We start from the raw sequence: 24431 nt of genomic DNA, 5'->3' as shown, positions 1-24431 counted from the left end.
CTAAGATAGAAAGTGGTTGAGCCAAGTGTTAAGCCACAGCTGTCTGGCACCAAAGCCTGTGCTCTTAACCACTCTTCCTGTACTACTGAAGAGAAAGGAATACCACCAATCCATTTATCATAAATTCTTCCAAGAGATACAGGTTGGGGATGGTTCTAGTTTATTCTGAAATCTTTGGGATTTCGAAGTGGCCTCAGACCATTTCTGTTTAAATAAATCCCACCAAAAAAAAAAAAAAAAATCCAGATTATACTGCTTGGCTCATTGAGAGCAGCTCAAGCACACTGATCTCTTCTTGCCTGGCCAATGGCCAATGAAGGATGAAAAGTGCTCTCCCCAGGCCATTTCCTCTTTCCTCAGCGCACATCACTGACTGCATTTGGTCAGAAAACCTCCCACCCTTGTGGTAGGATAGTAAATGTTATGAAATATCTTGTCATGACAGTCCCATGTTAATAGGAATAGCCAAATGCAAATGAAGTCTCTCCTAGTCCACTTTGAACCCCTAGGACTCTCTTAAATCTTCCTTTTTTTCAAAGAGTATTTTCTTACTACAGAAAGGGAATATAAATCATGCTGAATCTCCAAAAGTTTGTCTTTTATCAAAATCTGGAAGCTTGATTTACACCACTTCTTACAAAAGAGAAGAAGAAACACCCCAGATTTAGCAACCTTATAAATTTCCAACTTTGAGTAACCTCTGATGATACTTGCCCCCACTGTGAATGGTCCTATAACTGATGAGTAAGAGCCGCGCTTTGGAACCAGTGTTGTGTTCACAGGGAGTTGCAGGGATAAGAGAATTTGTGATGATAAGAAACTTAGGAAAGGGATTTTCCAATAAAGTCGCTAAGCACAAAACAGGTATGCTGGTGTCCCACCAGAATCATAGCCTTCAACTCTCCCTCCCCAAAATAAAAGATGGTGATGGTAAACCAGTCTCAATAAAAGAAAAACTCTCCAGCACAGTTAGCATCTTAGGCCCTATAGAGAACAACACGTTATAGGGGCAGCACATTGCATTAAAAAGAAAGGAAGGAAGGGGGGAGGGAGGAAGGAAAGGAAAGGAAAAGAAGAAAGAAAGGAAGAAAGAAGAAAGGGAAGGAAGGAAGAAAGAAGAAAGGGAAGGAAAAGAAGGAAGAAGAAAAAGAAAAGAGAAAAGAAAAATCTCATCGGTGCTAATTATATTTATTTCCAAGTATCTGTAGGGATACCAGATGAGCTTGTTTGAAGACATTTTTGTTTTAAATGGAATACATCTGGCACCTTACATGATGGAAAACACTCTATGAGGTGCCCTCTATCTTCCAGAAGACCCAGCTTCTACCCGATGTTAGAACTTCTTCACCGCTCCTTTATCAGGGATGATCCAAATTAAAGAATTCAGAGTAAAAGTGGCAGAATTTGAATTATTAATGCTTTGGGTTTTTTTTTTTTAAGATTTTATTTATTTATTCATTAGAAACAGAGAGAGAGAGAGAGGCAGAGACAGAAGCAGGCTCCACGCAGGGGGCCCGATGTGGGACTCGATCCTGAGTCTCCAGGATCACACCCTGGGGCCAAAGGCAGCGCTAAACCATTGAGCCACCCAGGCGTCCCTGAATTATTAATGCTTTTGAATGAAATTCCTAGAGTCTTAAATCATAACTGTTTCCTCCACTTACAAAGTTTCCTCAGAAGGAACAACAATATTCCTTTTTTTTAGACTGAGAAATTTAAATTTTGTATCCTGTTTCTTTAAAATGTAGAGTATCTTTTAAAATCTAAGCATACTTCAGTGAGGTCCAGAAGTGAGAATGTTCACGTATTTTTTTAGTAGATGACACTCACAGTCCCAGAAGGGGTATGGAATTCAGGGATTTCTAAAGTGCCGTGCGTGTATGTACCTTGGCGAGTTGATTACCTTGTTCTCAGCACACTCTCTGAAGGCTAAACTGATTCTGTTGGTTGGCTACCTACTTCCAAGTTCTTGTTTCCTTTTACTGGAGCCCAATCCTAGCTCTGCCTTATAAAGGAAACAAGAGGGGATCTTGCCTGGGTGGCGCAGCGGTTTGGCGCCTGCCTTTGGCCCAGGGCACGATCCTGGAGGCCCGGGATCGAGTCCCACGTCGGGCTCCCGGTGCATGGAGCCTGCTTCTCCCTCTGCCTATGTCTCTGCCTCTCTCTTTTTCTCTCTCTGTGACTATCATAAATAAATAAAGATTTAAAAAAAAAAATAAAGGAAACAAGATACGAGCTGGTACAGCCATTGTCTTTGGTGTAGGTAAACCCACTAAATGACAGAAAATGCTGTGTAATTACCCCGGTTATAGTCACTTCAAATAGAAACAAATCCTTCCTTATGGCAACAAGTTCTTGTCTACCAATCCACATTTTTGGTCTATTTTTTTTTTTTTTTTAATTTTTGGGTGGGTTTTTTTGGGTCTATTTTTGATTCTATCCTTATGTATTGTTATTTTCCTACTTAAATATAGAAGGAGCTTAAATAAAACAGAACAATTTACATATCTCTTCCACAGTAATGAAGAAAAAGACAGGACAGTGGGCAGGAAAAGTAAGAATCATACATTCCTCTTGGAAACAGATGTAGACAGGTTAAATTTGAACCATCTATATCTATCAACCAATCCCTTTCCTTCTCTCCTGAAGTTTGAAGAACCACTCCAGTGGACAGAGAAGAGGAATGATGGCCTTAACCATAGTACAGGGAAGGAAATGAGGACTATGAGGTCATCTGTAAAATGGTGATACTAATAGTGCCTACTCATAGGCTTGGTGTAATGATCAAGTGAGCACACTGCCTGAAACAACACAAGTGCTCAGGAGATATGACTGAGACCACGAAGGAAGCTGGCTCAGAACATGGAAGCAAAAAGCTGGGACCTGCCATTTGTGTGCATCACAATTTGTGTTTATAGTATCTTAAGTAATTTGAGAAATGCTTCCTTGGAGAAATGTCCAGCAAGCCACTAAGCTGTGCCCATGCATATTAACCAGAGATTTTCCTGATTGTGTTAGACCACCTATTCCTGCCATTTGGTCAAAGTTTCCCTGAGGCCATATGATTCACTCTGTATTAGGGGGCAGGAGAGTACACCAAGAAACTGAAGTTCTAGAAACCTTGTGAGCCTTTTGGCAAGCATTTGATTGCAACTTGTAGCCTTTGCACACTAGGGTTTTTGTACACGTACACATATGTGCTTCTGGAGGGCAAGAATGTCTCAAGGCCCAACTTCATTTTCAAGTCTGTAGTTATTAAGATCCCTGAAGCAGCTTATATGGTTTCATTATCTCGGTTCGCAAAATGCCACTTGAGGGCTAATATCTACCCAATACCAGTCAATATCAGAGAACTGTTCTATAAGCTGTTTTCATCAACAACAAAATGATATACAGTGCACATCCACGTACACTTAATGGCTTACTGGGAACTGTATAAAAAGAACCTGAAAAGAACGCAGTTCTTTTCCCAGTTTGTAATACCGGAATTAATGCGTGCAACTATGCATGTGATGTACCATTGAACGTTAACAGGATTCAAAAACTAAATATTAAAAAAAAAAAACCTAAATATTCAAAACATACTTAGCACCTTCTGTATAATAAACATTTACACTCAACAATTTTATGAAGGAGATGTTTATTTTTACCATCACAGTTCTAAAGATGAGGTTCTTAAGGCCCAGATCATTTAAGTAACTTGCCCAAAGTTATACAGCTAGTTCTATAAGAGAACTGGGATTTTAGCCCAGATTCATTTGATGCCAGTACGCACACCAGTTCCTTTGCCCTGTACCATGCTGCCTGGGTATTTTAACTTTGAAAAAAAAAATGCAGGAGGAGGCTATATATTTTTTGCAGAACTATAGCTCAAGAGGGAATAAAGGGCAGAGTCAAAGAAAACCAATGTAAAGATACGAAACCACTGGATGGAAATAATTAATCACAACAGTAACTGTAGCTTGGTAGATCCAGATATTGAAATGTGAACCCCACATGCACTGAAACTCAACAAGTTCTTCATGAGCGGTTGTTGATTTGCCTGGGTAGGGGTGGGTGGGGTGGTTTTGGAGTCGTTGAGTCAGTTGAATATTGTGAACTCTTTTTTCCCTGAAGAATCCGAGGCAGTTGTTGAAACCAAAATGGAGAACAAACCCGCCTCCACAGAGTTGCAGAAGATGCAAGAGAAACAGAAACTGATCAAAGAGCCGGGCTTGGGAGTGCCCATTGTTCTCATTACAACCCTTCTGGTTATCCCGGTGGTTGTCCTGCTGGCCATTGCCTTATATATTCGGTGGAAAAAATCAAAGGCCTTTGGAGGCAAGTAAAATGAGCCCCTTGAACTTGGAACCTACCTTTGAAAGAGTGTTTGGCCTGATTATCCTCAAAGTCTTGTCGTGATTTTTTTCAGTGTTTTTTTTTTTTTTTTTAAGTGCTCTCTGCCTTTTTTTGGTGTTACTGTGTATGTTCCATATATTGTCTATAATTAGTATCACAGTGGAAAAAGATATATGAAGCCTCAGAAATTTGGATAGTTACATTAAAAAATATAACCTTTAATACTGCCTTTTATCAATTGGCATAAGCCCAGTTAATATCTCCATACAAAACGGTATAGATAAGTAGGCAGTATAAACTAGGTCAGGAAGGAGGAGATCCTTGATGTTAGAAACCAGCTCACTCGTCAAAATACTTGGGTCAGTTATTTGGGAGCTATATTTTCCCCTCCTAGTCCTGGCTCAGCTCTTAGCTACATGACCTTGGGCAAGTTACTTAATCTCCCCAAGACACAGTTTCCTCATTTATAGAGTTGGGCATAAAATACTCACAAGGTTGTGTGAGAATTAAACGAAATAATAAACATAAAGCATTTATCACAGTAGCTGCCACATAGTATGTGCTCAGTTAATACCACCCATCATTCTGAGGAACAATCATTGGTGATAAAGTAATACAAGTCATAAGTCGGAGAGGATACTTGTCTTAAACCTCAACTTTCTCAGGAAAGCAACTATTTCTATAATAGATCATTGGGTAGTGTTTAAATAGTCACAACTTTTTGTGAAGCCATCAGCCTTCCTTTAGCAGGCAAGGCAGGGTACAGTAATGGAGTCAGTATTTTATCAAATCATAATTGTATAGGACCCAGGAGCTGAGTTCCTTTCAAGACATTCACATAAAAGAAGAAATAATCTGACCCGTGACTCTCACCTCTCAGGAGCAGTCTCTTGGCTGAGTCCCCAGGTCCTAAGGCAAGAGTCCACAGCTGCGTCTGGGAAGGAATCCATGGGCCAGGGTGGGAGGCAGCATTTGATCAAGAAATAGCATCTGATTCTGTTTCAGGCCAAGGCGGCCATGGCAGGGATTCAGTGCCCATGGCAAAGCCCTGACACAAAAAAGGACACAGAAATATAAAACAGAGGATTCCATTTAATAAGTTGTGAAAGGGAATTTTTCTAGCTGGTTTGCTTTTGATCTGCAATCGATAAAGCTCTGCAAAAAATACCGTAAACTCTTCAAAAAAGAAATTTTGAGCCCCTGTTATAGGCATGGAACTGTGGTAATAAGCAGGGGCAAAAGGTAACACAGCCATTGTCTACCTGGAGTTAGAGGAAAGCTTCAAAAAGCAGGAGTCTTTCATGTTTGCTTGTTTACTGATGTATCCTCAGCACAAGTAACAGTTCCTGGCCCTTGGGATTTGATAAAATAGTTGTTGGGAAAATGACTGAATGAATAAATGGAGCTTCCATAATAGGTGACACATAATGAAAGAGATGACATATCAACGTAACAGTAGAGGGTGGTTTAAGTGCAGTGATAAATACACAGGTTATCAAGAACACATGGGGTTGGGGGTTGGGGGGGCAGAAGGGAGATGGGAGGGCAGGCAGCAGGAATGTTGGTAATCCACCCACGCTGGGAGGAGTGGCTGGGGAGTCAAAAAGTCTCTCCTGTTTGTTGTTAAGCACATGTGACGTGGCGCCGTTAGAGAACCCCGAGTTTACGGGAAGGTGTTGGGAAGGCAGAGACCTAGGTCACACTGTATGAAATTACCATTATTCAATCATGTGTAATTTAGGAAAATAGCAGTGTTATGTGGTTCTCTCTAATGCATTTGATTCTAAAAGTAGACCAGCCTCTCACCCATTTTCAGCATTTGTTCTGGATTGCTCTTGTCCGCTGCATGAGGATTTTTAGTCAACCTCATAAAAGACCTTCCATATTTACTCAACACGTGCAGCTATTTCGTGTCTGCTCCACGTCAGACACTGTGCTAGGCACAGGAGATAAGAGGTCAACTAAGGACGGTCCCATATCCTCATAGAACTTATAGTCTGGTTTGTTGGCCCTCCAGCGCCCTCCCTAGATCCTTCCCTTCTTGCCTATTTCTCTCCACACCGACTCTCCTACCTTTCCTCTCTCATCTGCTTGCTAGCTTTTCTCACGATGCTGCCTCCACTCCTGGTCAGAGGCCCTGGGAGAGTCCCAAGCCTCACTTCCATGACCATAACCCTGAGGCGAGTAGCCATCAAGGGAAGACAGAAAGTGCAGAGAGCTATAGAGCAAAGGGGAAAAAATAAAGCCCACTGGGAGTTCTGCCTCCCGAATAAAGAAAGAAAGTCCGACCTTCATGGAGATGGGCAGCACCATGGTGAGAATGTGGGTCACCTTTATGACTGAAGATATCCAGCATTTCAGGTCCTTCAGTCAAGTCTTATACAAAAGAGAAGTGATCTACATGAATCCAAAGCTTTCTCAATTGATTCTTAATAGAAAGACTAAAATCCAAAACAAAAACTCTTAAATGATGAATAACCAGAGCTTCCAGATGATTTCAAATTTTTGGCAGTTTAATTTTGTCCTAATAAAGATAACTGATACTTACTGGCCACTTACTGCGGATGTACCAGGCGCACTGTTCTCAGCACATCCCATGCAGTCTGCCATCTAAATCTTGAAGATAGGTAGGGATTGCCACTGGTCACTCTTTTCTCTAAATGAGGCTCAGAGAAGCAACTTATTATTGAGATTGCCCCACCTGTAAGAGACACGGGCAGGACTCAAACCCAGCTCTGGCCCTCAGATACATCACAAGAATCTATTGCCTCCTTTTCTCCTTAGAACTGCATTCAGACAAGATCCAGGCCTTGTTTTTGATCATTTTTGAATTCCTGATTTTGTACTGAAAGTTGAGCCCATGGTTGAGGAGGGTAATTGGGACTCGTTTTGAAATGTGCCATCTTTCTCTAGCAGATTCTGAACACAAACTTGAGGCAAGTTCAGGAAGAGTGCTCGGAAGACTTAGAGGTATGCCTGTGCCCTCCAGAATCCTTCACATTTGGCTCCAAGCCCACACACGCTCATGTCCTTTACAGAACAAAGAGATATTTCTTATTTTCTCTCTGAAAATGAAATCCCTCACGTGCGGTGCAGCGTTAAGAGCAGAATACAAACCATAAACTAAACCGAAGTGTCAATCTAGCAGCCGATTTCCCAGTTTCGGTTTTTTTCTGCTTTGCCTTTCTGTATTATCTAATTCTCTTCCCCTGCCTTTTCTCTGGCTTCATTTGTCTTCAGTAAGTTTTCTGCCACTCGGTCGGCCTGTCAGTACTTGTCATAGTGAAGATGACCTTTTCATCTAGTCATTGAAATGAAGAGCCCCTTGAGGGATGCCAGTTCCAGAGAGCCTGGAAAAAAAGCAGGAGCTGAAAAGCGAATCTGAAATAATCCTACAGAAACACATAATCCCGGGGAGCTTTTTTTTTTTCTTATTTATTTAAATAAATGTGTGGAGTCATAGCTGACTCTGGAGAAGTATCTCTCTCTCTCACTTTTATTTTTTTTTTTCCCTAAATCTACCCTTTGGCATCACAACTTCTAATTTGTTTACCAGTTAAGAATTTACAGGGAGACAGAGAATCATTTGTGCAAAACTTTACCTGAGTCCTGTGTCATTGTGTGCTTTCTTCAGGAAAGGGCAGTGGAGGCTTAAACCTTGGAAACTTCTTTGCAAGCCGGAAGGGCTACAGCCGAAAAGGGTTTGACCGCCTTAGCACAGAGGGAAGTGACCAAGAGAAAGATGAGGATGATGGAAGCGAATCAGAAGAGGAGTACTCAGCACCCCTGCCTGCAGCCTCAGCTTCTTCCTCCTGAAAACCGGGCTTTGATTTAGGTTGATGAGAATTTCCAAGAATGCCAGATACCTTTCCCTTTAGCACGTTTAGAGTTTTGCGTATTTAATTGTAAACTGTACTAGTCTATGTGGGACTGTACACATTTTATTTCCTTTGTTTCGATTTAGTTGGCTTCTGTTTCTAGGTGAGGAGTTTCTTAAAAGTTCATAACAGTGCCATTGTCTTTCTATGAACATAGACTAGAGAAACAGTCCTCTTCTTCCATCACACTACTAATCTGATGGAAGGTTTGCTCATTTACATTTTCGAGACTCTTCTGTATATGTAAATAACCTCCTCTGCTTGAACACAGTATTTTCCCCATAGCACTTCATTGCTGATGTCTGTCTTTGGTGCCTTTCCTGGTCAGCATTCTCAGCCTGTGGCAGTAAAGAGAAACTTTGTGCTGCGTGAGGACAAAGCTGCTAAATCTCCTTCTATTTTTTTAAAATCACTAACATTATATTGCGACGAGGGAAAGAAAAAAAAGTCTCTATTTAAATTTGTTTTTTTAAAATTTTCCTCTTCAGTTGGTGTGTTTTTGGGATGTTTTATTTTTAGATGGTTACACTGTTAGAACACTATTTTCAGAACCTGAATGTAATTTGTGTAATAAAGTGTTTTCAGAGCATTAGCTGTCAGAGTGTATTTTGCAATTTTTGCATATTTGCACGGTTTTGTAGACAACTTTTGTAATAATTACACAGACCACAGGTACAGTGAGAACTACTCAATGTCTTCAACGGAAAGAAATATGTTGTATTGTATTAAAATGAAGATGATATTTTGTGATGTAGCTGATATAAATTAAAAGCCAGCATCAGACTTTACATACATGTGTAAACCAGGCTCTCTTTTAAAATTCAAAGAGACTTTTTGCCTGTACATCAATCAGGAGGTAAATCATTTAATAAAAGGTGATCTAGGGGATCCCTGGGTGGCTCAGTGGTTTGGCGCCTGCCTTCGGCTCAGGGCATGATCCTGGAGACCCAGGATCAAGTCCCACATCGGGCTTCCTGCATGGAGCTTTCTTTTCCCTCTGCCTGTGTCTCTGCCTTTCTCTCTCTCTCTCTCTCTCTCTCTCTCTCTCTGTGTGTCTCTCATGAATAAATGAAATCTTTAAAAGATAAAATAAAAATAAAAAAATAAAAGGTGACCTAGATAAGAGGAAACCTTTGTCTCAAATTATGTATGCAAAAAAGTCCATAAGTCTAGGTTAGTGCTAATAGTTTTCTTTTTAAAGAATAATGTCATTCAGATTCCCAGGTATTCATAGGAATGCTCAGCTTACAGTGACTACAAATTGCTTTTATAACACCTTTTCTCATAATCCATCTAGGCAGTTTAGTAACCGATAACTTTCCTTTGTATGATAATCAGACCCTAGAACCCCTTCTTCAAAATGCCTACTTGCAATTCAGGCATCTCAGTATGTGGCTTGGTAGAGATCCAATTGACCAATCATGACAATACAGAGTGCTTTGCAAAAAAGTGTATCAATTAGGATGTCTTTCAGCTATGTTATTTTTAAAAATCTAACTTAGCCTAGATTTTTGTCCCCTCATAATTGATACCAAAGATGATCTGATTGAAATATTTGTCACTTCCCATGTATTCACCTTCTTGTTAAAGCTTACTTTGGGCATCCTCCAAGTGGAAACTTCACCCTTTTTTCATTCCTATGATCTTCCTTCTCAAATGAGAAATACATTTTCCTGCCTTGACCACTCCTTTATGCCCCTTTCAATACATCAGTGGTAAATATGTAAATATAGAATGACAACACTATTCTGAGGTATATGTGCCTGTTCATTGTATCACACATATTTTTATTTTAACATGAGAATTAGTCCAGTACCAAGATACATGTTCCAAAGGTTGACTTTGATGCTATTCAAGTGTGCTTCCACAGAGGAAATTAGTTGACTTGCCCTACGGTCATCTTTTGTGGTGCAATATTTGACCATCTGCTCCCACTGGCTACTTTTTAAAATGTTATCTACACCTAATCTTGTTCCTAAACAGTTTATAGTGACTTAGTGGATGCATAAAATGAATAAAAATGATAAGTCATGAGGAGGTGAGAAAGAAAGAGGAAGAACAAAGATAAAAATGGAAATATTAATACAGAAGTATTTCCTATTACACCTGCTCAGGGAGAGAATTTGGCTCTAAACTTTCTAGCAGCTCGTTAAATAAAACTTTGTTACATAATTCATGAGTCTATTAAACATTTAGAATTTCTAATTTTAAGGCCAGAAAAACTTGCCCCCAAGTACCTTTTGAAAGCAGCAAGATGTCATTAAAGTCTTCAACAAAGCTATAGAGTAGACGAATACATTTTGCAGGTCTGTTTTTACATATGTCCCTCGATATAGCATGAAGCATTTTATGCCTAATATAAACAAATGGCATGATTAGAAATGAAGATTCAAAAAAAGAAAATCTGCAGGGGCGTTACAATCCTGTCCTACTACACTACCCTTATTCTACTAACGTTTAATTAAAGATGGTTAGACAAGAAATGAATGAACTGCATCTGCCTGCAAGCAGGACCTCTGCTGACTATTGTTCTTAGCTGAACTTCACTTATTGAGACCCTTATGGATTGCACTGCCTGGGAAACGCCTAAGGAAGTGGACCCCATCCCTGGCTTCAGACCAGAATCATCTGGAGACTTTAAGAAAAAAAATGGGCATTCCTTCCAGATATCCTGATTTTGTTGACTTCGAGTAGGATATTGGCATAGGTCATGCTTTTTCATTTCTTAGGTAATTCTAATGCACATCGAGAATTGAAAACCACTGCCTTTGAGAATGGCTATTCTACTCTGCCAATTTCTATGAGTAGACAGCTAAATTTTCACACAAATTATGGTTTATAGATGTTTGGAGAGAGAAGATAGGGTCTGAGGTATCTTGATTTGACCATTAGGACCAAGATCTGCAGTGCCTTAATTATTCAATGTTTTTTTTTTTTTTAAAGATTTATTTATTTATTCAGAGAGAGAGAGAGAGGCAGAGACACAGACAGAGGAGAAGCAGGCTCCATGCAGGAAGCCTGACGTGGGACTCGATCCCGGGTCTCCAGGATCATGCCCTAGCTAGGCTGCAGGCGGCGCTAAACCGCTGCGCCACCGGGGCTGCCCAATTATTCAATGTTTTAAATTGGATAATTAAGATAGGCATATTGACATTAAAAAGGCAAAGACAAACAGCTGGGCTTTGATTTTTTTTTTACATTAATTTATCTAGAGAGTATTAGTATTATTTGGGAGGTAAAAGAATAGCATTGTCATTTACTGAGTTAGCCCTGAATTACCATATGCATAAAATCTTTCGTTCTAAGCTTGCTTCTTAGTTTATTAAATCAGCATATTCTTTTTCAAAATTCCCATGCATTTTTAAACTCTCTCTCGAATGCTATATAAATTGAGTATTTAAGTAGCTAAATGACAAGGGAAGTCATAGACTACGTTTTGGGGCTTATTCCCCAGACTGTCATCTACAGTCTGGGATTAACTCAAAGTTGATGCCCAAGTTGATGTTGCCTATAGCATACATCTCAGACTTCAGTGAATGTAAGTATCAAATGTGAGTACTTATTCTAAGAGGACTAACTCTTGGTCTCATTCCCAGAGTTTCTGATTCACTACATTAGGTGGGGCCCATATCTCTGCATTTTTAAGAAGCACACCTGGTGATTTGGACCCAGGTGTTCCATGAACCATCTCCAGGAAATAGAGTCCTATAGAGAGTAAGCCTTAAAACAATTACTAGGCACACAAAACCATCTTCTCAAATATAGTCTCTCTGTAGAGTGAGAGGCCCAGAAGTCATTGACCCCACTTCCTCAAACCCACATCACAAAAACTGCAGGTGCAAATTATCTTCATGGCCAGAATTTACCTACCACCAACTTCTCCCTTCAGTTTCCTTAATACTGATTATCCCAAAGACAAAATACAAGTGATGTCCTCCACAGGCCACCATGCTAGTCTTATTTTCTCTCTTTTTTAGGATTTTATTTGTCTATTCACGAGAGACAGAGAGAGAGGCAGAGACATAGGCAGAGGGAGAAGCAGGCTCCCTGCAGGGAGCCCGATGTGGGACTCAATCCCAGGACCCCAGGATCACACCCTGTGCCAAAGGCAAATGCTCAACTGCTGAGCCACCCAGACATCCCCCTGCATCATTATTTACTTAAGGGAATATATTCATTCTATGGAATATATTAATGATGATAAAAAGGACTCCTCCTGATAGCCTTAAGACTTTTGAAACACTAAAGCACAAAGATGTCAATCATATATCTAAACTAAAGGAACAACAGAAGAAACATGTATTTTCTATGCTCCAAAACTGAATACACAATGTACCATCATAGGGAAGGGGTTTACCAATGAAGACTTAATAATAGAGTGCTCAAGTTCAGACATATGAAGGAAGACTATGAAATAGACAAGTTTATAAAAACAAGTTTGACAACAGAAGAGAACACTTTTCATTTCTAAGCAAAAATGCATTTTGTCCTACACATGTAGATACATAACCTGAATAAATCAGTCATTTGAGAATGCTCTATTTATCTCCTCTATTATACTAATATTATTGTTTATGTCTTTAAAAATAAGTATTGTCCAGGAACTGAAGTAAGCATGCAAATGGATGAACAGCACAAATGCACTGGTTCTTACAATTAATTTCCAGATAAGGAGGTAGTGTTATTCAATAGCACAGCCCAGTCTTAGCCAATATTGAGTTTGAAAAGAGCACTGGGTTAAGATCAGAAAAATCTGAAATTCCAAGTACTAGATTTGATTACATACCATTGTATTAGTCAGGCTTCTTTAGTCATAATTGCAACTCAGTTTTAAGAACAATTCATACTAAGTAATAATAATGATAAATAATAATGAAAATAATGATCAAAAATTAATTTATCAAGATGTAGTATTATTATTTATTAATTCACGTAACCAAAAAGCTCAAGCATACCTAGATCCAGAGACTCAGAAGATGCTATCAGCAATTTGCCTCCCTTCATTCCACAGTTTGTCTTTCTTCCATGTAAGATTTCACTTCAATGTGCATTCTCCACCCATGTGGCAAAAAAAGGTGGCAACCAGCAGCTCTGGGTTTAAATCCTACCAGCATTAACTCAGAGTGATATCTTCCCTTTCTAAAGAGTTCTAATACCTTGACTCACTGGCATGATTTCATTCCTATGCAACTTCAGAACCAATCACCCTAGGCAGGGAAAGTGTGATACATAGAACTAGGGCAGAGTTGCATCCCATAGTAACCACAGTGATGATTTATAGAGAATTTTGTTTCCCCAAGATAACTTCAGATACTATTGCCAGTTGAATAAGGATAGATTCTGGTTAAGGAAAAAATAGGCATTAATGTTACATTAAGACTATAAATCACTTAACCATGTTTTTTAGATAAAGAGGTTTACAGAAATGGCCATTTGTGTGGTGTTTAAATTATTACTAAAAAGGGCCATTGAGTGATTGTTTGTACCAATGTATAAATGAAGATAGTGTCAAATTCCAACAAACAATACTGAATACAAAGAGAAGTGTTCAATTTTGACCTGCTACAATAACAATGACAATCAAAAATATACAAAAAACCAAGAGCAAAGATTTGAGACCTAAGAGCTATATTTTATACTATCATTTTTACTCATCTTGGGTTGATAGAAACAGGTAGCTTTCAATCAATAAAAGGGATAGTTGCCTTACTTAGAAAAGATAAATTACTGATGTTCAGTCAATACTACTCATTCTGAAACAAACAATTATGATGTCCTCTGAAAATTTCAAAGCTGTAGAAATACTGAAGACTATCATATTGAACACGCATATACCCTTCACTTAGTTACCAGAAATTAACATTTTGCCATATTTGCTTTCTCTTTCCTGCAGGTGCACACACATGCACGCGCCACACACACACTCACACTAATTCATCTCTGTTGAACCATTTGAGAGTAAGTTGAGGACATCATAAAATTTACTCTCAATACTTCAACACGTATCACCTAAAAACTAGGCATTCGCCTACATAATCACACCACCATTGTTATGTGCAAGAATTTTTTTTTATGTGCAAGAATTCAACACTAATTCCTTACTATCCATCAATATGTAATACACATTTGGACCCACAATGTTCCTAAAATACCCATTGGAGCTCTCTATTTTTGATCCAGGATCCAATTAATATTCACATGATGCATTTGTTTCTTAAAATTCTTTTGTCTTTTTAATCTAAAGGAATTCTTTTGCCATTCTTTTTCTTCCAAAACATCAACACTTTTAATAGCGTAGGCCAATAACCTTGCACAAGGGCTCCCAGTGTAACTTCATCTTTTTCCTCAGGATTGATTTATAACTTCAATAATGCCTACCTCCCACTGCCTCATATTTGAGAGGCACACAATATCAGTTCGCCCCATTATTGGTGATGCTACATTGGATCACTTAATTTTTTTTTTAAGATTTTATTTATCCATGAGAGACACAGAGAGATGCAGAGAGAGAGGGAGAGATACAAGCAGAAGGAAAAGCAGGCTCCATGCAGGGAGCCCGAAATGGGACTCGAACCTGGGTCTCCAGAATCACGCCCTGGGCTGAAGGTGGCACTAAACCGCTGGGCAACCTGGGATGCCCTGGATCACTTAAATAAAATGATGTCCAGGGTGCCTAGGTGGCTCAGTTAGCTAAGTGTCTGCCTTCAGCCCGGGTCATGATCCCAGTGTCCTGGGATAGAGCCCTGCATCACACATGCTCTCTCAAATAAATAAAATCTTTAAAAAAAATAAAAATAAAAATAAAATGATGTCCAACAAATTTCTCCATTATATATGTTCCATTTCTACTTTGCCTTTAGAAAGTGTTTCTGAGAGAAAACACTTTTAAGGCCATGTGTATAGCTATTCCCCAACAAACTTTAACCCAACGGTTTTTGTATCCATTGATGATCTTTTTCTGAATTTATAATTTGGGGGGAGTTCTTAAAAATAATGACTTTTTAATTGCATTATTCTGTCTTCATTTATTACCTGGCATTCTTCTGTAAATGACTCTTACTTACTCTCACCTCAATAAATATCGGTAGTATCTACTCAAGAACATAAAACAATCCCCTCATTTTACTTACAATCAATAGGATACTTTCTCCAAACTCATGGCACAAATATAGTCAAATACCTTTCATTATCCTACTTAAACTGCTTAGGTCCTTACCTTTCTTATTGACAAACAGGAAGCTATCAACCTTTTGATGATTGGCTTCCCTCTCCTTTCCTTCTCTGAAGTGGTCAGAAAAATCCAGATCCTAAAAGGAGAACATGGAGCATGGAATCAGCAGGTTTGCACATGTACCGGAGCCTTATTCAAGTCTGAGTTGTCCACACTGTAATTGCTTCTTGCTGCCTCATAATGTCACTGTAGAATATTGTCTTCTATGTCAGTCCTAAGAGCTGTTGCTCCCCAGCTGGCCCAAGGCTGCTCCAATCCAGATCACACCCCAAGATTGCTATAGTTGGCCTTTGAGTGCCCATGTTTTTAGTGCTGGGCATTTTTAGTTCATGCACACAGCCACCTTTCCAGCTGCTGATAGGCCCACAAGTCCTGGGTCAGGGCTAATCCTCCTATCTATGCCTACAGCCACAGAACCATCACCTCCCTCTCTCCCTATAATCCATACTAGAGGTCAGGAGTTCTTCCTCTTAAACTCTCAAAGTCACAGAGTTCCATCAGCCCTTTTGTTTTTCTTTAATGTGCTAAGAACACTTAACATGAGATCTATCCTCTTAAGAAAATTTGCATACGTGACATAGTGTTGCTACCTATAGGCACGGTGTTGCACAGATCTCTAGAACTTATTCATTTTGCATAACTGAAACTAGATACCCACTGAGTAGCAACTCATCATTTCCTCCTCCCTTAGCCCCTGACAACCGCCATTTTACACTCTGCTTTGTGAGTTTGACTATTTTAGATACCTCTTTACAGGGAATCATTCAAAATTTGTCCTTCTATGACTGGCTTATTTCACTTAGCATAATGTCTTCCAGGTTCATTCATGTTGTTACAAATGGCAGGATTTCCTTTTTTTTTTTTTTTTTAAAGGCTGAATAGTATTCTATTATGTATTTATACCACATTTTCTTTATCCCTTCTTCAGTCGATGCACATTTATTTGTTTCCACATCTTGGGTATTGTGAATAACCCATCAGCTTCTTTACCAGATATGGGGACTGACTGTTGGCCATCTATCCCTTTCTAAGAGAGACTCCCTGCTGAGTCTTAAGTGTCCCAACCCGACCTAGCCAGAGTAACTTCCTTCCATGATTCAGAAGTAATTTCTGACAACTATTTGTCATTAGTAAGCACTTTTGAATGTCTAACAAGCAAACAGCTCTTAAGTTCTCAGGACACAGTGGTGAAAGGCAACATCCCAGCTCTGCTGGAATTTACACTGTAGTGTGTACATTGTTTTCTCTTTTTTCTTATTGAAGAAGAGAAAAAGACAAATGTATCCCTGGCTACATAACCTATCACATACATTTATAGATAATTTTTTTTAGTAAGAAACAAAGAAAGGCATTGGCCAGTCTAGTTATACTAATCCCAATGCCTCTTTACATTGATTTAATTCCTGGAAATTTGATTTTTTCCATTTATTTTCTCTTATGCCATTATATTTCCTAGATGTCACAGAAATCTTTAATAAATAAGAGTTTCACATTTCCAGGGCCTTGTTCTGAGCCTTGTCTGGTCTTCATTAAAAAGGAGTGGCTCCTTCCTTAAAAATATTACTATTGTTCTCAAGTTGTCATAAATGTGTACCCAAGTAATCCATTAAAGATTAAATAAATGAAAAGGCAAAAAAATTCATTCAACAGGCATTGATTAAGCTTCAGTATGTGCAAAATGCAAAGATAAAAAAAAGGCCTTTAAGGATTTGTAATCTAGAGAGGGAACTAAAATAAGCCTGTCAATAATTGCAGTATAAGACGTATGAGGAATGTACGCAAAATGCTATCAAGCTTCTGGCAGAAGAACAGAGAGTTTTCATAAAAAAGGTGAAATTTGAGTAAAGAGAGGAGAACTAAAGGACAATGCTGGTTATATTAGGGGATTAGCAATTGGCTACAGCTTAGAGTAGTTTAGGGGTACAGTGATAGAAGGGCTGGAAGCCAGGCTGGCTCAACAGAGGGTTTCAAAACCATTAGGAGTAATTGGGATTTGACTACATTTGATATACTTGATTTTATTACACATATGAATTTACTCAAGACTGCTAGTAAAAGTAAAAAATAATTACATTCTTATTGAATAGGACAAAGAAAACAGATTATACTTGTAATGAAATCTCAAGTTATTCCAAATTCATGTCCCTTACCAGATATTTGATTTGCAAATACTTTTTAAAGACTTTTTCTAAAAATTTCATTTATTTATTTATTTATTTAGTTAGTTAGTTAGTTAGTTATTTAGAGACTGAGAGAGCAAATGGAGGAAGGAATAGAGGGAGAAAGACAAGCAGACTCCATACTGAGTGGGGAACCTGATACGGGGCTGGGTCTTAATGACCCTAAAATCATGGCCTGAGCCAGAATCAAGAGTCAGATGCATAACTGACTGAGACACTCAGGTGCCCCAATTTGCAAATATTTTATCTCACTAAATGAGTTATAACTTTTCATTCTCTTAACCTTGTTTTTCAAAGGGTTTTTAATTGTGATGAAGTAATTTATTATATTTTCCAACAGGTCACAAAATTTACAGAAATCTTTAGGAATTTCACTAAGGGGGCAGCCCCGGTGGCGCAGCGGTTTAGCGCCACCTGCAGCCTGGGGTGTGATCCTGGAGACCCGGGATTGAGTCCCACATCGGGCTTCCTGCATGGAGCCTGCTTCTCCCTCTGCCTGTGTCTCTGCTTCTCTCTTCGCTCTCTCTGAATGAATGAATAAATAAAATCTTAAAAAAAAAAAAAAAAAGAATTTCACTAAGGCTCTGAATTTTGTTTCAACTTAGAAAAGGATGGCAAACACTAGCAGTCCCCAGGGGCTGCTGACTTCTCCAGCCTCATCACAGCCCCATCCCCAACTCCAACTCACCTCATCATCCTCACTCCAAGAAGCCACATTCCACTTCTTTCTCAAATTGCCATGCTCTTACTGTCTTTCCAGGCTCTAGACATGTTTTCAGATGCCTAGCACATTTCCCCTATCAGAATTCTTACCTCTCTGGGTATAACTGTGTAAAAATAAGAATGAACATTATTGGCTCATTGGCTCATAAAAGAAGATCTAGGGACAGAAAAAATAACATGAGATTTCTCTCTCTCTCTCTCTCTCTCTCTCCCTCCCTCCCTCCCTCCCTCTCTCATCTGCATCTGTTTTCCTCTATGTTGTTTCATATTCTAGAATATTATTTCTATGTGACATGAAAGATGTCTCTGGTAGGTGTCTGAAAATTTTCTCCATATCACCACCTCCACAAAAAGATTCAGAAACACAAGAAAACTAGTGTTTTCTTTTTCAGAAATGACAATAGATTTGCAAAGATACATCCTTGTAGTCCACTCTGTTAGGAGTGAGGAAAGTCTTCCTTGGACCGTGGTCATTTCCATGCTAAGCATTAACAAAGGGAATGGGATTATTTTTATACCACTCAAGCTCATGCATAAAGCTTGGTGGGATGAACTTTCTAAGTTCCATGACTCCAGAAGAAAAGTGTTACACATTGAAACCAAAGTCAGATACAAAGAGAGATAGGAGAAAATGGTTGCTAAGGAAATAACCAACAATCCACTATAGTCTACCTGTAAAAATAAGTTTAGAGAATAAAATTCATTTATCAATAGATACCTGCTAAGCTCCCAAACCTCAAATAGCTCACAATATTGAGGAAAAAGAAAGCATAAATTCATTGTATTAAGCTCAGTGATGGAAGTAGAGCCAGGAACTTGATAAAGTTTGAGTTTGTAGTCATGGAACATAGAAGGTATATGTTAATGCTCAAAAAAGCTATTAATAGAAAAAAATTAAATAGAAGTTGTTGGTAGAGGAAAATTCTTTCTGCATAGTTCTTCCATAGTTAGTTAGCTTTTTAATCACATAAAAGCATCTCTAAAAATCAAATATTGCATATTTGTTCAATAGGTAGTTGATAACTCTTCAGTAAGGATACAATTCCAGAGTTACAACAAAAATCCAATAAAAATTCCAAAAAGCAAAGGTTCTGGGTGGCAGTTGAAAGTATGTTCTGAAACAAAGGCTGCAAAATATTGCCTTGGTCCCAAAGTTCCTAGACTGAAAAGAACCTGAATTCTAGACCAAAGTTTAAAAAACATTTTAATGTCTTTTTCACATTTGTATACAGTATTTAAATTCTATATTGTGTTAGTTTTCTTAAAATATCTAGTATATCCCTTTCATTATTTAGATAGATTAGAATAGATATGTGTATTATAAGTAGATAATAGGTCAATTGATAATTGATTGATAGACTGAGAGTCATAGCAGGAAGGGGTGAAAGAGGGACAGAGGGAAGGAGAGATGAAGGTGACGTCCACATAGATTTCTCAGAGTTCTTCAAGGTTGTTATTACCAGTGCAGTGAATGGCTGACATCTGGTGGTAAAACAGTAAACATTTGCATGGATTTGTGTACTCATAATAAGAAGATACTCAGTGAATAATGGCTGTGTTTTCAAGAAGAATAATTTAAAATGCTGCTAGTCATCCAGTTTTTATGTCTACATCATGCCAAGCACTCAGGTACTTGAAAAGATCTATAATAGCAGGTATCACATAGATAGATACTGACAGTATCCATGTCCTCTTCGCTGGAGTCACTATTCTCTAACCAAAGAACAGAAAACCATGAAATTGTTTAGCTACTTTTTTTTTTTTTTTACATGAGCCCTTAAGGAGTCAAAAATAAACATAAATAATGTAATTCAAAATCACTTGCCTATTTTGTTAACCTAGTGCCATTTTAAGAAATAAGAGAAAATTAAAATTAGGTTCAGAAAAGTAAAAAAAATTAAAAAATAAATAAAAAATAAATTGGGTGTTTGGTATTGATCCCTGGAAAAGAAGACATAAGCAATAATTCTGCCAAAGGCCATTGTATCATTGGCAAAGAGATTGTTGACCTGGACTGGATCTGAAAACTGGCAGATCCAGTGTATGAGGCTATGGGAATTGCTCATGTTGCACAGCTTTGGGGGCGGCACTAGCTCTGGGTTTGTGCCCCTGCTCATGAAACAGCTCTTGGTGGTCTATGGGAAGAAGTCCAAACTCCAATTTGCCAGTCTTCCAGGAAACACAGCCATAGTGAAATCCTACAATTCCTTACTGATCACCCATATGACCCTGGATCATTCTCACTGTTCCTTCATGGTCACTGAGGAAGCCATCTACGACATATGTCAGTGTAAGCTGGATATCATACATACCAATTTCAATCATTTTATTGGGAAGATCACCACCTCTCAGCAATTTGACAATACTCGGAACTTGGTCCATTACCCCCGCACCCACTCTCCCCTGGCCACTGACCCTCAGGCATCTCAGCTAAGAAGGCCTATGATGAGCAGCTGTCTGTAGCCAAGATCATCAATGCCTGTTTCAAGCCAGCCAGGCAGATGGCCAAGTACGACCCTTGCCACAAGTACATGGTTTGCAGCATGTGGTATGCGGGGTGGAGGGCAGGGGGACACATCAACGTCAACGCAGCCTTTACCAGCATCAGGGTGAAGTGAAACACAAAGTAGGCATCAACCACAACAAGCCCTCCAGTTGTCACCTCGAGGAGAGAGTATGTGTACTGAGCAACACCATGGCTGAGGCCTGGGCCTACCCTGAACCATAAGTTTGATCTCACATAAGCAAGGTGAATGTGTATGCACTAGTACCAGGGAGGAAGACCTGTAGGAAGGAGAGGTCTCTGAGGCCCAGGAGAACCTGGCAGCTCTGGAGGACTGTGAGGATTCAAGAGAAGAACAGGCCAAAAAAGGTGAAGGATAGTAGAGTGTGGCTGGCAGCATGGCTGGTGTCAAGTTGTTTACAATTAAATTTCCTGTATTAATTGATCAAAATTATAACACAATGAATACTAAAAGCCATTGAATTTTCACTTTAAATGAGTGGATTTTATGGCATGTTAATTCTATACACTTACACATACACACAATCATATTCAAGCCTGGTAAACCACATGTATCCTCAAAGCCTGAAGAATCCCAGTTAGAGAGAGGCCATTTAGAAATGGCTTCTTATCTTCCAAATAGGAGTCATCGTTCCTTCAAATAATGAATCATTCCCTACCAGGGACCTCACTCATGAACTCCCTAGCTTCACACTTGTGAAAATGCCCTATCGATGGCCCGCTCTATACCCTTCCCCAAGGTGTCCTGCAACACTGCCTTCCTTGCTTACGTAAAGGCCCACAGATATGGGAACATTTTTGTTGTATGTGGAAGTCTGTGTCCCCACAGCAGAATTTCTCTGCCTGGTGCTGTCCTCTTGCTGTGTCTTGTCTCACCATCAGATAGATTTAGTGCCTACTTTGGATTCCTCAGCTCAGGGAACCTCAGTCTGTGAAATTCAAAACCTAAAAGACAGAAGGCCTCCCCATGGGGAAACAGGTGAATCTAGCTATGGAAGGAACTGAATATGTGTGGGAGGAGAATAGAAAACATTCGGCTTTCTGCTCCTTCACTACCTTCAGTGCCCATTCTGGCTTCCCTACTTACATATGACCAGTCCTTCATCACAGTTGGAATAAAACTCTTTTACCACTGAAGCCAAACACAGCTTCCTCTCCGAGTGAACTGAAATGTCATACTGCTTCAGCAAAGCCCTGTATTCCAATGACCTTGGCAATGTAGGTATCTTAGTAAAATTATAAACGATGCTAAGACTTTCAGGTTCTATTATGTCCTGACTGGAATTCAAAGGAAGATTTAGAATTGAAGACTAATAACTTCAAGTTTGTGAGGTAGGATAGGACATATTCCTAAGAATTTCTGATACTTATTCTGGGGGCGGGGGGGGGGGAGTTCTCTCTTCAGTTTTCAAATTGAAAATGGAGGTAAAAATAGGAAAGTGATATTCTATATAAATTACACCAGATTGTCAATTCCTGAGCAGAGACAAAGTGCGATTTGATTACAAAATAATATGTCACTGCAGACTTATGCTCTGTCTCATTCAGTTCCTACTGGCAGATGAGACTAAGATTCTTGAGAACTTGCATGCTTTATTTGTAGTCCCCTAGATGTGTTGTTAGCATCAGCTATATCCATCACAAGGGGGAAGGGGGCCAAGTGCTCTGCTGCCATCATTCATAAAGCTAGGAAACTTGCTTGAGCATGTGTTTGATCTGCCAGGTAATATAAATAACGCCAGAGAGTATGTACAATCAGTCACAGATGCTTTGGATTGCTACCTCAGCAATGATTACCAAGAAATGGGGCAGGTCCATGGCAAGTGCAGGTCTCTGTAGCAAAGAGAATATCCTGGCCTCTCCAAGGGACACATATCAATTCAAAGTTTATTCTGGAGAGTTCTGAGCTGTGTATAAATGAATGCTGAATTCCTATCCCCTGGACTCCAGACTCTACCCAAATGCCTACCCAACAGATCTACTCGAATGTACAACACGCATCTCAAATGTGACGTGTTCAAACTGAACTCTTCTTTTCTTCCCCGAATTGTTCTTCCTAGTCTTTTTCATCTCAGTGGCTTCCAGTCCTGCAAGCCTAAAACGTTTAGAGTCATCATAGATTCCTCTCTTCCACTGAACCTCTACTTCCAGGGTCAGCAGATCCTGTGCACCTTCAAAATACAACAGGTAACTAACCATTTCTCACCACCTCCACTGCTCAGGGCCATCATCTGCCACCTGAATCACCACAACAGTCACGTAACCAGTCTTCTAATGCACTTTCTCGGTCCATTCTTATTCCAGCTCCCAGAGTGATTATCTAAAAAAATAAATAATAAGTCAGATCATGTCACTTTTCTCAAACACTTTCAGTGAGCTCCTGTATTAGACTAAAGCAGAGTCCATACAATGGCCTACATGGCCAGAAATAATTTATTCTACCCCTGAGCCCCTATGACCTCCTGTTCTACTCCCCCTTACTCTGTTCTAGGTCTCCTGGGTCCCTTCCTATTCCTCAAAACACCAGACACAGAAACACTGCAGCATCTTTGCACTTGCTATGTCTTATCTCCGGAATGTTCTTCCCCAGGTATCCACATGGCTCCTTTTCTCACTTTATTCAAAACTTTGCCCATGTGTCACCTTCTTCTGTGAGTTGATTTTCTGTGCCCTATTGTGTTTCTGACTTAATCCATGTTTTTTTTTTAAATGTAGCTAGAACTTACTCATTCTCACTATTTAATATTCCATTATATTAATATCACAATTTATTTATCCATTCTATTGATGGATATCTATGGTGTTTCCAATGTTTTGCTATTATAAAACAAAATCCTCTTATAAACATTCCTTAACATATCTCCCAGTGCAAAATTGTGGGATCATGGACATGTGCATTTTCAGCTTTGCTATATAATGCTAAATTGTTTTTCTGAAATAGTTGTATCAATTGATACACTCACCAATCATGTATAACTGTATTATCTGCTCTATATCCTTGCTGATATTTTTACTTATTCCCAATATGGTAGGTTTTAAATCATCTTTAATGATTTTGATCTGCATTTTTTTCTGGCTATTAATATGTTGATTGACTAAATCAGGATTCCAATAGGGAACAAATGACAAGTTAGGATAGTCAAAGGGAACTAAGTACAAAGATGTGCATGGAATGTAGGAGAACCCAGACTGTCCAGAATAGAGTTTTTTCCACTCCTAGATCCAATAGGACAGGAGGAGGAAAAGGTTACTGGAAACCTAGAATAGAGAATAAAAAATAAATAAATAAACCTAGAATAAAGCAGGAACTTTTGCTTAAAAGAAACAGCTAGAGTGAGGAAGGGATCAAGGAGAACAAATATCTCAACTTCATTCTCCCCCCGCCCCCTCCTTCTGATCTTTAGTCAGGAATCCTCACTGGCTAAATCCAACTGGAAGTCAAAGGGAATGGGAACTCTGCTAAGGCCAGGATCCTAGACAGAGTACAGGATAAAGAATGTAAAGTTGGTATGTAGGACAAACAAAGGATATTTGCAGGGGCTAGTCATGCTCACTTT

At 39.2% G+C, this 24431-nt stretch overlaps 1 protein-coding gene and 1 long non-coding RNA gene across 13 annotated transcripts in view; one reads left to right on the top strand and one right to left on the bottom strand.

The window, feature by feature from the left end:
* The window catches only part of PAM (peptidylglycine alpha-amidating monooxygenase), a 150443-nt gene extending 141635 nt beyond the window's left edge, over positions 1–8808 (top strand). For 2 of the 12 annotated variants that reach the window (XM_025438434.3, XM_025438440.3), the window contains 3 exons: positions 4117–4320; positions 7255–7308; positions 7973–8808. In XM_025438434.3, the coding sequence (XP_025294219.1) occupies positions 4117–4320; positions 7255–7308; positions 7973–8154 (440 nt within the window). In that variant the 3' untranslated portion in view covers positions 8155–8808. Of the gene's footprint in view, positions 1–4116; positions 4321–7251; positions 7309–7972 lie in introns of all 12 variants that reach the window. The other 10 variants (XM_025438433.3, XM_025438439.3, XM_025438444.3 and 7 more) reach the window with 5 other exon arrangements.
* On the bottom strand, positions 4038–7256 carry LOC125754825 (uncharacterized). The gene is made up of 2 exons (XR_007409688.1): positions 6887–7256; positions 4038–5386 (listed from the first exon to the last, which is right to left on the bottom strand). It is a non-coding gene; the product is annotated as an uncharacterized LOC125754825 (long non-coding RNA).
* Positions 8809–24431: the final 15623 nt, after the last annotated feature.

The sequence above is a fragment of the Canis lupus genome, chromosome 3 (genome assembly GCF_003254725.2).
Source record: "Canis lupus dingo isolate Sandy chromosome 3, ASM325472v2, whole genome shotgun sequence".
In the NCBI taxonomy this organism is placed as follows: Eukaryota; Metazoa; Chordata; class Mammalia; order Carnivora; family Canidae; genus Canis; species Canis lupus.
Note: the sequence above shows the minus strand (reverse complement) of the source record. Positions and strands in the feature narration are given on the sequence as shown.